We start from the raw sequence: 14864 nt of genomic DNA on the forward strand, positions 1-14864 counted from the left end.
AATCCATTTTCCCCTTTTTGTCTTTTTACATATGAATGTAGTTGAATTTTATGTATGATTTGCAAAATAATATGTATTATATTTTTGATTAAGGCTTGTGCATATCATTGCTATTTGTATGGAAGTCAAGATGCTATAAGAAATATATATATGAAAGTGGAGGACATCAAGTGAGAGGAAAATACATTTGGAGAAGTACATAGTTTAGTGCAGTCTGAATTGAATGATTCAGTTTTTAGTTGGCTACAAAATGAGGGGTTTGCTTCAGGTTGTTTGTTTTTAACATGAACTGGACTTTTTTTTTTTTAGTATATGTATGCATGGGATTTACATGTCTAGTAGAGATTAGAGCTCTGATTCTGCAAGCTGGTTCACACCAGTGGAGCCTAACTGCCTTTTCAGTAGTTCTAAGTACAGACCAATGTTTCTTTGCACAGATAACAGAGGATTGAGGTAATATGTAGCAGACTAGATCATTTACTTTTGGTCCTCAACTGCTGATTGTAATGATTGTCCAAGTCAGTTTGACTTTTATTAAATAGATTATTTTGTTTGGTTTTCATAATTTTTTTATTCATAGAAATACAGATATTTATTGAATTCAGGCTTTGAGTACATTTCAAATGGGACAGTAGTCAAAATAAAAACACTGAAGGTTAGGTATTTTTTATGAAGAATACCATGAAAAAGTGCACATAACAACATGTACCTCTACTAGCTGTATTTTCTCACATCACAGGGAATGCCTAGTAACAGACTAGGACTGCAAGATGATGTGCTGGTTAATGGATTAAATATGATACTTGAAGAAACAAGAACATCAATATCTTCATTCTTCACTAGCAGAAAAAAATGAATCTCTTATCTTTTGAAGTTTACCTATCTTCCAACAAACCCTAGAAGTTCTTTTATACTAATTACCATCTGTTGTACCAGCAGCTACATCTTTATTTATTTATTTAAAATCACATCTGATCACATCTGGGCTCCCCTGATCCTCTACAGCAAAAGCCAGTAATAGATAAGCCAGCCTTTTCACAGAAATATCACTGACAGTGTGAAAACTGAGGTTGGGGCAACTGAAAAGATATGCATGGACAACACTTTTAGTGTTAATTATTTTATCAAACTAAAAAAATAAGTGCACTCATCTTATTAATAGTTTTTGATTAGTAGTTTCAAATTTCCTAATTTCAGGATAGGAAAATCCCAATAACTGGTGCAAAAAACTGAATCTTCCTATGAAAAATAGAAAAAAAGTAGGTGATGATTTAATAGCAGAGTACAAATCCAAAGATTTGCTTGCAATTAAGAAACAAAAAGGTCATTTGTAAGGTCGGTTTTGTGCAACAGTTCTCATCACTGATGCGTTTGGGGCCTAACCAAAAGAGGAGGCATAAAGTTACTGTTTCACAAGATCAATTAATATAGTATTAATATGCTTTAAAGTGGTCTCTGTTTATTGAATGACTGGACAGAAGCTCCACTGGGTTAGAACTAGAAGTGGGCAAAATGGATGGAGGTTTCACTTACTATGACGATTAAAGGTATACAAAAAACAGTTTCTAAGCTCTGATACTATGAAAAAATCATTTCCAAAGCTATATTTCATAGCAAAACCATGTCAGGTCATGACCACTTTTACCTATTACCACCTTAGTTTTTTGTATACCTTAAAAATTCACACTAAGTGAAACCTAACCATTCTTAGTTTCTAGTTTTTATCCATTCTTAGTATTTTAGAGTACAATAATTTAGAAGAGCTAGAAACATTCCACAATAACAGGGTGAATTTAAGTCGTCATTATATAATATTGTATTATAATTTAAACCAAGCTACTGAATATGTGAAGAGTAGAACCATGGGCTGCCTATAGACATGCTCTGACACATTCTAATTAAAATGCTCCAATATCACCGCAGTGTCACAAGTATTAACCCCACCCCTGCATTTCAGAATGGCTGCGGAGGCACTTTAAAGGTCAAAACCATGTTAAGTCAAGTTAATCGGTGGCCAAGTTTCAGCTCTAGTCAGCAGATAATTGTTCAAAACAAATTGCATGAGCCTTAAAATTCTTGGGTAGAATCATATTGAGGGAGGAGAAGCTGGTTAAGGTGGTATCCAACCACACAGGTGAGCCAAATCTGTTGTTCCTAATTCCCACGTAGAGCAAAATACCTGTAAGTCCTCTGTAGAGCAAGAATTCTTCTCATTCCGGTAGTGGCAACTGTCATATTTTAGTTTAAAGACTCAAAATGCCAAAGGAAAACCCAGAACAGGAAGATTGTCTCCAGTTTCCTTTCCAGCTTGTACTATATAACAGTAGCTGGGCCCACTCCTCTTTAAGAATAAGCTCGCAATTGTCAGAAAATTCTAAAAGTAGAATAATATATTTTAAGGTCAGAACAAATAGTTTTCATCACCTCATTTGTCCCCTTTGTGTAGGCCCATCTAATTCACAATATGAATACAATTTAAACAGTCTTTGCCCAGTTTAAAATCGGGAACAACTGAATGTTGACCCCTTGTTCTTGATCTCTCTGATTTTTTTTTTTTTTTACATAATACAAAATGTAATAAAATTGATTTTTAATATCATTTCATATATATTATATATGTTTACAAGTTTACTGTACTGTTTCTGTTGGAGCTGTGTGTTTAATTGGAAGCACACTTTTCCTCAAAATAACATGTGCGTTGTTTGCCTCTTCCGACTCTCTCAGTTTCTAGGTCTTGTTGTACATAGTGAGAAATCACAGTTGAAGGGTTTAATGCATTTTCTAATCAATGTGCAAAGGAAATTTATCCTTATCAGTTTAAATGTGGGGGATTTTTTCATTGTATTACGGAAGAATCTTCACTAGCAAAGATTATTCTTAAGAACTTCATAACATTTAAAGGTTAATATGTTAGGTAAAGAACAATATCTTAAGACAAACATTTTTATTATAGGACATGAAGGAATAGTTCTGATTAAATTATATGATTATTTGAATGGGAAAGAAGACAAAGTGCATCATTTCTTGCCCTCAACTTTAATGCCCTTAATCAAATAATGACCTTCTGGAAATAGTTAATTTTAAGCATTTGGAAAGATCAATACCACTTTGCCACCAAAAAATGGCCCAGATGATGAAATTTGATGTATTTAAAGTACCATTTCACCCTTTTAACCTAGTAAATAATTTAAAATGCTTTCAGTACTCCTTTGCCACCATTATGTATCTCATTGTTCAAAGTATTATGACTTCTTGTTCCAAAAGCAACCTTTCTGCACAGTGAACAGCTTACAAGCCTAAGAACTGAAGAAAATGTACTTATATATACTGTAACAGTGATTTCCACCTTGTATGTCCTTACTCCTGTACCTGGATTCTGCCCTCCTAGCTCCATAAAACAGAAGCGTCAGTGATAATGAACAAAGCCATTGGAATAAAAATGAAATTTGTAAAACATTGAATGGTTTTTGAAGAGTGAAAGTCAATATTTAAAGTTTATTTTTCTAGTTCGTCTTTTGTTTTCTCTCTTAAGTCTTTGTGTTAAAGGTGAAGGATTTGGTGGTTCAGACAACTAAAAGCCCATTTTACCCAGTTTATAGAACATTGATATGAAATTACACTTGAGTGCCTTCAGCTTTGTAAATAAAAAAAATTGCCCTCTATTAGCATGTTTGTGGGCAGATTAAAAACAGTCTTCATTAGCATAAGTAACACTTACAGATTCTTTTAAAAGTAGAAAATTATTTGCTGAATGATAAATTGCTAGCTTTATAGTTAGTTGTTGAAAATGTGCTCATTCAAAATGCCTACTTTAGTTTAGTTTAGTCTACAATGCTGATTTTTTTTTGAGTTAGAAGTACTGTTTAATGGATTATGTACTTAATCTTTGTTCATAGTAGCTGCTGAAATGTAATTCATGCTTTCCACTAAAATGTTTGTATCAAATACCTCCCTATTTAGACTGATTTCTTCTAATACCATATATTTTTATTACACTGTATGCCCCAGAGATTGGAACAAAATACTCCTGCATATAATATATAAAAGAAAACTCCCTTATATATTCACATACCAACTATAAAATGTTTTGCCTTTTAGAATTCAAATTACAGCTCTTTTTTAAAAATATGTTTGATTCCTTGCTGGTTATGCAGTAAGACATACTTGTCATTTGATGATAGTTACCACTAACAGATCTACCATAGTTTAACTGCTCTATCCCAAAGTCCTTCCCTGGTAGACTTGTTCTGTTTGGCAGAGGTGAACCTCCTGATATAGTCATTGCTCTGGAAGGATTTGCCTAACACATTTTAAAAGATATAGTAGTAGTTTTTCTTGATTCAGTTAGAATTGATGTTGAACCCGTTAATGTTGAATAGATCTGCATCAGCTTGTGTGTTTAAAAAAGGGGGGGGAATTACGTGGAAACCAGAGATTGTTGTGTCTAGGTGCTGAGAATAGGAAAGGTCAGGAATTTAATTGTAGCACAATTAAAATTTTCAAAAGAAAATGGTTGGGATGTTGAGTTAAGACCTGCTGAGTTTTTCTTTAAAATAAGCTTACTTGTGTATGTCTTATGGACTAAAAAATTTGTCATTGTTATCTTCTTTGTGCTTTATCTGCAAGAGTCTGGCACTTGCTCTGTTTTCGCAGGTTTTTTTCTCCTAATGTCTTATGTTTCTTTAATAACTCCCTATCAGAAAATGAGTCAAAAGACTCTTATTTATTTTAAATATCTTAGGTTTAGCATCTTCCTTCACCATTTTCTTGCTTACTGTAGCAAGACCTTTGCAGATGGTACTTGGTTACTTGAAAGTGCATAACAGTATTTCCTTTGTGGCAGATGGATTTAAGACTTTTAGTTCTCAATAAATGTAGGTTTACAATACATAACTTTACAGGATTTGTGTTGTATATAACAGGTTTGAACATATTATCTCAGAATTCATCTGCATGGCATTTTCAGCTTATCCAGGGCCCATGCCAGTATTTTAAGTAATAGGGAGAACATAGTGATTGATAGCAGCTAAAGGCGTGATTTTGAATAGAAACAAAGGTTTTAGAACAGAAGGTGTCAAATTAAACTTTGGCAGTTTGAAAAGTAGTAACATCCTGAAAGTTCTACAAACATATTTACATGTGGCTAATGTTTGTATTTTGCCTTGTACCCTCTTTATATTCAGTGTAATGTTGCTTGGCAAATTTACTATGTTTGAAGTTTAGGTTGTTCCCAGTATCATTTTAGCTTTTTACTCTTTGCTGTATATGGCATCAGCCTAATTATTTTCAGGCTGTTTCTCCACTGTGTGGTGTACACACTATTCAAAATAGTTGTGATCTAATTTGGGTACTGACGGGTTGTTGTGTTTTTTCCTTTCTTTACAGTCTTAGAATTTTTAGAAGACTACAAAGTTGTGAACTATGGGACAAATCCGCCTTAATTGCATAAATTAGGAATTTACGTGATCGAGTTATAATGGCATAAATTAGGAATAATTTATCGGAAGGCAGTAGAATTGCTCTAGACTTTCTTAAGCATAAGATGGCAGAAATGGGTCCAATAAAATTTATTTCTAAATTAAAAATCTATACTAATTACAGCTTTTTATGTTGCTCCCCAAGTAAACATAAATTCAAACCAAACAATGGCATGATTTTTTAAGTCCATCCAAATATTTAGCGGGGTTTCTCCTAAATATTACAGTCATTTCATATTTCTTGATTTGTTACATTGGTGATTGAGGCACTGTCTGGTACAGAACCCTGAACTCAAACTATGAAGAATATGCAATCAATTAATCATTTATTCGATCCAGAAGAAGTTATAGTGGTATGTAATTTTGGTCTCCTGTGGAAGTTAAACCATACAGCTCCTATTCATGCTTGTTCATCCTCTACTATGTGCTTAGACATTAATAAAATCAGCCTTTGTGCAAGTACTCAGAAATAGATAGGAAAGCCAGTAAATTCTTTCTACTCTTGGATTTTTCTAAAATTACAATTGGCTAGTTCCTTGTTGCCACATAGAACCTGCACCAAAATACCCGTCTGCTCCTTTTAAAATGTGAAGAATAAAATGGAAGAATAGACATTTTTGTTAGAATAGCTGTCTACAGCTGCAGGTTTTAAATATTTTGTCAGAAGCATCTGATTTCAGTCTCTTAAAATCACTATCTCCTTGCAAGGCTAACACAGAATGTTCCAACTTACGATTTGTCAAATTATTTTTAGATAAAGGATTAGACATACTATTTCAGGGCAAAGGTTAATAGCAAATTACTGGAAATGTTATGTTAGTCATGGATAATTAATAAAAATAAGGCTTAATCAAGTAGTATAAAAACTCAAAAGTAAACAATATAAGAAAAAATATTTGTTAGTGAATCAAAGCTATTTTTCCAAAATATTTTTTAAATCAACATACATATACTTATTTAGGAAGTATTCTAAGACATTTTTAAATATCTTAAATAGCTGTCTTTTCTCAAGGATCTCTGTGGTTCACTGGGGTATACTTACATTTTAAATGGACAGTGTGATATGAAAAAAGCAAATGTTCTTACTGATGGTTTAGATTTCTGCAGTTTGGGTATTTTTTACTTTTCTTCTCTCTCTTACTTGCCTGCTCTGATATGAATAAACTAGTCAGTTTTGCTTTCTGTTTCACAAATATCAGTATAATGCTGCATATTTTAGATGGGAAGCGGTACCAACTACAAACATGTAAAAAAAACCCAGTTTTCACTGTTTCCAAATTAACATTTTTATGACGATATTTTCAGTTAAATGTCCTACCTTTCTTTCAAAATAATCTGTTATTTGATTTTTGCCCTTTTAACTGTTTTGCGCAAAGAGGAAAAACATGCTGCTGAATCCCTTTCTCTGCACATAGATTCATGTTAGAGGGACTGAAGGAACAATATAATTCTGAGTTTCTCTGTCGTCCTTATACTAATCTACAAGCATAAAGCAGGACATTTTAGGTTGGGTTGTGAAAACACACAGTTAGGTGTCCTCGGCTGCTTTAAAATGAAAAGTGTTAGGGCAGCTGTACATCGTAGTATTTCTGCTAAGGGGCCGGTTAGCTTATTAGCTTACTACACCTCATGCGCTGTTACAGTGGCAAGCACAATAGGGAGTCCTGTTGGTAGTATTGTGTGAAGCAGCAAGTTGGTCTTCTGTAAGGTTGCAGCATCTGGGACTCTATACCATATTCATTTTCCAAGGCATGAAGCATCAAGCAAGGCTTCATCCAATTTTAAGATTTGGATTCTCAACTGTACTGTCATCATATTTCTAACATTTGTTTTAATTTACGTAACTAAGGCATTTCCTGTACTGTTCATTGTTTAAGAGGTCTCCTATATCCAAGGGCATATATTTGACATTTTTAGCTCCCTCCTAAATATTTTCATTAGCACAAAGATGTGCTAAGATTATTTGTTTACTTCCATTGTTTTTTCTTCATGTTGCAATGATATTTTAAAACTCCTGGATAAAGATGGATAAGTCCTTAAGAAACCTACCTTTTTTTTTTTCTTGTACTTAAAGAAAATGTAGTAAACTTATCTGGCTGAACCACTTCAGAGCAATAGTACCTATGCCTGACGAATAAGTCTAAAAGCATCGGAACTTGCATGTTGTTTGTTAGTCAAGAAAGTAGCACATCATTTTCCATATAGTATTAAAAAGTAAAATTTATAGAGCTAGTAAATGTCTAAGTATTTTTATATACAAAGAAATGTGCTGCTAATGCATGCTATACTTGCTGTTTTGAGTTTCTTAAAACTTTCAATATGAAGCCAAGAAACACGCCAGGATTTGATTTTACAGTATCTGAAGTGAGCAATTGCTAAATATTCAAGATGTAACTGCTGGTCTATTTTAGAAGCAAATTAGTAATCACTACAGTTCTCCTAGGATAGTCTTTTGGCATCATGCTTACTCAGTTTGCATTTTCAGATATTTTGCATGTACTGTGATATAGGAATGGTATAAAAAGTAGATCATAAATCCCTTCATTAATCCATAATGTCATGCATAAAAGTGTGAGTCTAACAGAAAACACCTGTTTTAAAAAAGAAATGCTGAAACAAATTAACAAGATGAGTTTATTCTCAGAGCCACTTCTGCACATAGCGCTGATGAAGAAGGCATAACTCCTCAATGGTTATGCAAAGGCCTTTTTTTTTTTTAAAGGACATTTGGGAATTTCTCTGTCATTATGGCAGCTCTACAGTCAAGACAGATATCTGAAATATTCTTTCCAAATAAGAAAAATTGTAGTACTAGGACTTTAAAATAAATAACTAAAAGACATAATCTACTAGCTATTGAAATATAGGTTTTGTTTCCTTAAGTACAACAAAGAAAGAGGTAAGTTTTCATAAGGACTTACCTGTCTTTATCCCGGAGTTTTATAATACCCATTGCAATATAAAGAAAATGAATGGCAGTAAACAAATAATCTTAGCTCATCTTTGTGCTTAATGCTTTCCAATGGATGTAGGCTTAAATACAAAATAGAAAAGTAGAGGATAGAACATGGAGTTTTATGAAGTAGTGTTCTACTTTGTGGCAAGATGCTGTCTTGATCAGGTATTTTGTTTCTAAAAAGTACAGCATTTGTATAAAACTACAGAGATGTGCTACCCAAAAAGCTCATATTCTGTGACAGCTTTGTAGAATAATATGGCAGACTTCTGACAGGATCGTATTTGCTTTGAATTTCAGTGTAGGGATCCAGAATTTAACATGAAAGTAATTTTTATCCAAGAAGTATATGAAGGAATAAGCAATGTTGTGTCTTCTGTCCTCATACATCACACTTTTTAAAACACTTTTGATTTAAAGGAGATGTAACTGAGGGTAGAAATTGTCTATTATTAAGTGTGGAAAACTAATTTTGATGATGTTATCTTCAAGGGTTGGCTCTGTGAACTGTTACGTTGGAAAGAAGATCCCTCACCAGAAAACAGGACCTTATGGGAGAATCTGTCAATGATCCGAAGGTTCCTCAGTCTTCCTCAGCCTGAACGAGATGCCATTTATGAACAAGAAAGCAATGCAGTTCATCACCATGGTGACAGGCCTTCCCACATTATCCATGTTCCTGCAGAGCAGATTCAGGTTAGTTTACCTTGGCCAATCCAATATTGCACTAAGTAAATAAAGCCTTAAACATAGCAAAGGAAATTAGTGTCTCTCTTCTTACTGCCAGACTAAACAGAGGCTTTTTAGTAAGAGATAACAGTACACTGCCATCTTGCTTCAGTCTGTACAAGGAGTGTGTGAACATATGCACTCTTTTTTAAAACTGAGAAAGACTTTGAATTGAACTGAATATTTTGCTAGGAGGAGGAATAATCCGTTATCTTAGCTACTTAGGCACACACAGTTTGGTAGAATTGAGGATTAAAATATGGCACTACTTACTATTTTTTCCTGAGTATTTGGGAGGAAATTCTTATTTTTAAGTGCTGCTTTTTAAAATTCCGTAGAGTAGCTTCAGATCCTCAGCACCAGTGATTCCAGTGATTCACCTGGAATGGAGGGAGGGGGACTCAGCCTGATTCTTCATCCCATTTAACTCCAGTTGAAATTTGGGATGAGTCAATGTTTGTTTGTTTTTCCTTTAGAGCCCCTCTCCCACCACCCATGTGAAGGAAGAGCATAGAAGTGCTTTCTTACCAGGCTTGCTGACCACTGGACCTTGGCTGGGTGCTACTCCTCAGGTGAGCTGGCACAAGTTAATGTGTCAGGGAGAGAAATGAGGGGTTTCAAGACCCACTGCCAGATAAGAGGAATAGCTTCTTCATATACTTAAAAAGCTACATTCTGAATTGTCCATGGTAGGTCTTAACATTAATCTGGGGAGATAGTATTCATTCTGCTCATACTATTTCCCTTACCTTTGAACTAGATACAACAGTAGCCTCTGAATATAGAAGCATTATAATGCTCAAATTGTAGGATGGCACTATAATATGGATCACTCTCAGACTGAACTGTTGAAGCTATGTAACTCATATTTATTAAAGATCTTGGGGTCAGCTTTTAACTGCATCCCACAAAGGGCAGAAAATACCCATAGTTCCAGACCCAAATGACTAGTGAAACTTAGTGGATTGTTTATATTACCTATATGAAAAATATATTTACAAAGCTAGGAAGAATAAATGTATCCAGCAGCCAAAAACAACATGCATGTGTATTAAAGATAAAACAAACTGAACAAGACAATCCCTTAGGATATCGAGTGCTAAAATAATTGTGAAAGCCTGGAAATTTACTGTTTGATTTAGCAAAAAGAGAGAGAGAGAGAGAGATCTATATTAAGTAATAAAACAGCACTTGTTTGAAAATGTACATTGTTTTTAATAAAATCACTTCTTAGGGGGATAAAAGGAAAAGCTTCTGCACAATATAAGCATTTTAATATTATGCTACTTCCTTAGATCCATTTGTCTTGTTGATAAAAATTGTGTGTTTGATCTTGCAAACATTACTAACATAACTAGTTGCATTATAATTACTTTATATGACTTAAGAGTTGCAGGACTGTGCTAAAGTACTCTGTCACTGTTATACATTGCAACTGTTTGTAGATATATAAATTATGTAGTTAATACACATCCTGATATTCAAAATACACACAGGGACCTGATCTTGCAGAGGTTTTAGGCACCTTCTTAACTTCATGCACTAGGAGTGGGAACATACAGCTTTGGGACTTCTATCTAGAACAAGACTACTCAAAGAGTGTAAAAACATGCATGTGCACAAGTATTACCAGGTTGAGAGTCCTAACTCTACTGTTATCTCTATCTCAATATATCAGTTATGAGTCCACTTAATAGGGGACATAGAATACCTGTTACATCATCTTATGACAATGAACATTTGCTGATCCAAGAAAAAAACTTGCTAGTGCTTTCTGCGCTGTAAAGGAAGAGAATTCTCAACAAAAGCAGTAACTGACAAATTTGCTTTTGATGTAAACGTGCTCTTATAATGTGTCATGCTTTAGCCAGTAGATGAGAAAAACATTCCTGTCCCCAGGGCTCAGTGCCTCACCTTTTTAAAATGACTCTAAATTCCTTGCTTCCAAATTTTCATTTGAAATGCTTGTTAATTATTTACATCATGATTTGCTTATCTTACTCTTCTGATGTATATGCTGGCTCATTTTATTGCTTGAATTCTTTGAATGCTGCTCATTGACTTCTAATAATAATAATGCAACTTACTTAGAGCTTTGTACCTTAGCACTTTATAAATTACTTAATCCTCCTCATAGCACTGAACTAGGTAAGTATGTTTATTACCAGTTTCCATGTTGGGATACTGGACCCTAGGCAGGATGAGCAATATCCAAGGCTACTGAGAGAACAAGAGACTGTCAGAGCCAGAACTCTTAGTTTCCTGTTCTTAATTCATGATCTTAGTCCAGCATAGGTTTTAACAATCATAAGAGAACAAATTATCTAATGATGCTCTAACATATTTTCAAGTGTGTATAGACTTCAAAACATGGTAAACTGGTTTAACTAGTTTATCATGCGTAAAAAGGCAGCGTGCATTCTCTGCGCTTGAGTGAAAATATTCTAGCTAGCATATGGTAAACTAGACACGGCCTGAGTATGTTGTACCATCTTCCATCCTTTTTTTTAATTACTTCCCTATTCCTTGCTCCCATTTTTCTTTCTTGTTCTTGCAGACGTCCATTCGCGGAGGCTCGCTCATTCATATTTTAAAACTGGTTCCTTTGATAGTCAGTAATATTCTCCTCCCCCCCCCCCCCCCCCGAGTCTTTAGTTCTACCTTGGTAAATTGTTCTCTATATTTTTGGGATGATAAAAATATCAGCAAAAATACATTAAACATGTTTGCTTTGCCTTGCAGCAGCAACAGCAACAGCAACAACAGCAGCAGCAGCAGCAGCAACAGCAGCAACAACAACAACCAGGTCCCAGACTACCCCCACGACAGCCTACAGTTGCGTCACCAGCTGAATCTGAGGATGAAAATCGTCAGAAACCCCGACCTAGAACAAAGATTTCTGTTGAAGCCCTGGGAATCCTACAGAGTTTCATACAAGACGTAGGCCTATATCCAGATGAAGAAGCAATTCAGACTCTCTCCGCTCAGCTTGACCTACCCAAGTACACCATTATCAAGTTCTTTCAGAACCAGCGATATTATCTCAAGCACCATGGGAAGCTGAAGGACAATTCTGGTTTAGAGGTGGATGTTGCGGAATACAAGGAAGAGGAGCTGCTTAATGATTTAGAAGACAGCATCCAAGACAAAAATGCAAACACGCTTTTTTCAGTTAAACTAGAAGAAGAATTATCAGTAGAAGGGAACACAGAGCTTAATGCTGAGTTGAAAGACTGATTTTAAAAGTATTATTTTCATTCAACAGTGCCACTGGTATTTACTAATGAAATGAAAATTCCATCATGCATTCTGTCAAAAACCTTTTATTATTCATTGTTTGGCCAATGAATCTTCCAAAACTTGCACAAAAGTTGAAAAAAGGATAATGCAGACTGCACTAGATGTTTTACTCTGTTTTACAAACTGCTTTGCAGCTACAGGTGAAGCGTTGAGGATTGTTTGATATTAATTTGTGTTCACTGGTACGCTGTGTGAGTGTACCCAATAAGCATGATACCAGTGATTTTGATTCTGGAGCCTTCAGACAAGCATTACAACTTTTGTGATTTATTGTTTCATTTTTTTTAAATGATTACTGTAACACTCCACACTTGATCTTTGAAACTCACGTTTATTTAAAAAAAAGAGTTTGTTACTCTTGCTCTATTGTATGTTACAAAAGAACTATAGACTGTGGAATGCAGTTTAAAGATAACATATGCCAACAAATGCCTTGTATTATATGGCACTGCCGTAATTCAGATTTGTTTTCTTTTGGAAATAAAGGTCACTGTATTTTTTTTTCCATTCTCATTGTTACATGATTTTTAAAAAAATGAAAAGAAAATGTGAAACACAATTTAGTCCTCATTATTTATTTGTAGATCCTGCAGCATCATGTTGTAATTAATTTTTTTGGAAGTTTCCGTTAAATGTAATATTGCTTCTCTTGTTATCATACTGATTTTTTTTTTCTATTTATAAATGTATTTTGATGGGCAGTAAAACAAAGTGTCTTAAAAGTTTTAAATAGAGAAAATGTGCTTTACACAGTTGCCTATAAAAAGTGCTCTATGTTATCCAAGCAATTCATACTATAAGCTTCACTCTAATTGTTGTATGCAATTTTTACTATCATGCAAATAAGCTTAGGTAAATAAAACTAATAGATCACCTTAGAAACTTATGCAATTAATGTGAAAATAATTGATGTTTGCAATGTGTCTTCCTTTGGTTTACAATCAATTTTAAAGCTATAGCTGTATAAATTTTCTGTATAAAGGTGTATTTCTTTTTTATGAGTTTATTGCTATGAAAACACCAGTTATTTTGTTACAGCTGGCTGTTTTTATAAGTGTATCACAATTTTCTTTATGCAGAAATGTTCTGACTAGGAGTGGTTATTGACTGTAACTACACAATTAAAATTGTTTGTATGGTATGATATGGCAGGGTTTGTCTGCGTATGTGTGTATCTGGGAGGAGTAGCTGTGCTCTAAGTGCACATCCTTACCACCGTTTTGAAAATGATTTTTCAATTGTTCTCTTTTAGAACCACACAGATTTTTTTTTAAATTATCTTCTTTAAATTTGGATTTAGCCAACGTAGTTGAAAAAGAAACATCATTTGGCTATGAAAATCATAACCTGTCTTTTCTTGGTTTAAAAACTTGCCTGTCCAACAGAGATAGCAGGATATTATTGAGTCAAAAGGCTATCAGGCAAAAACATGTTTACAATTCCTGGCAGTAATGCACTTATAATGGATACAGCTAGTTTTATTTTGCACTAGAATAATGGTAACACTATTCCTTACACTAATGTATAAACATTAAGGAGGCCATTAATAGTCAAAGTAAATAGAAAAGATGGGAGTTTTGTACAACAATCTCTTACCAAGTAAGATTATTTTAATGATCATTAATAAAGTGGTTGATAAAGCCAGAATAATTAGTGAGCTTTGAATTTATCTAAAATTCATGTCTAGGCTAGCAAGAATAGTACTAAAGCAGTGAAAAAAACTGCAGTGAAAGTTGTAGAACAATCATGGGCAGTTTATTGGTTAAATGAAAAAAGCTTCAAAATCCCCGCTGAGTTCCATTTTTTACATGAGCTTTTGAAATTCAGGGCAATTATTCTTGATATTCTGTAAAATTTTAGCAATTTATCAGGGATATTTTGAAAGGCACAAGTGACTGAAGTGCTATTTTGAAAATCCTTTTCCATCTCTCCCTCCCCCAACTTCCATAACTGCATTAGTTAAAGAGAAACAACATAGGCAAGAAAACCATGTTTTTTCACTCTGGCAACAAGTGAGAACAGCATGTGTAATTCTGGGCTTTTGTCAGACCTTTTAGGGTACTACATAAGGGGTTTACCACAAGTAAAGCTAGTGGTGAACAGCAATTAGTCAGTCTGGTTGCCATTGTACAAAACATTAGTCAGGTTCATGCAAGTCGCTTTGCTTCAGTGGATCTTACCTTGGTCTCAAGCAGACCCAAGTATTAGCAATTTAAATAGCTACAAAGTAGGTTGGCATAAGGATGGGTCCCTGTTGTAGATACCTGCCTCTTACTATCACTGTGGCCACCATAATATGGCTGTTTAATTTAAAATTTCATGGTAGTTGAGATTTTATTAAGCACGGGCATGTGTTGGTTAAGGGGGAAAGGGACACATCTCACTGCAAACTAACCCAGGAG

General features: G+C 34.4%; 1 protein-coding gene across 7 annotated transcripts in view; it reads left to right on the top strand.

Moving 5' to 3' along the window:
• The window catches only part of SATB1 (SATB homeobox 1), a 109952-nt gene extending 96328 nt beyond the window's left edge, over positions 1-13624 (top strand). For 5 of the 7 annotated variants that reach the window (XM_090046582.1, XM_090046585.1, XM_090046586.1 and 2 more), the window contains 3 exons: positions 8926-9129; positions 9639-9734; positions 11905-13624. In XM_090046582.1, the coding sequence (XP_089902708.1) occupies positions 8926-9129; positions 9639-9734; positions 11905-12399 (795 nt within the window). In that variant the 3' untranslated portion in view covers positions 12400-13624. The remainder of the gene's footprint in view (positions 1-8925; positions 9130-9638; positions 9735-11904) is intronic. The other 2 variants (XM_090046583.1, XM_090046584.1) reach the window with 2 other exon arrangements.
• The last annotated feature ends 1240 nt before the right edge of the window (positions 13625-14864 follow it).

This window comes from Crocodylus siamensis, chromosome 5, assembly GCF_052110815.1.
Source record: "Crocodylus siamensis isolate JL-2025a chromosome 5, ASM5211081v1, whole genome shotgun sequence".
NCBI classification, from domain to species: domain Eukaryota; kingdom Metazoa; phylum Chordata; order Crocodylia; family Crocodylidae; genus Crocodylus; species Crocodylus siamensis.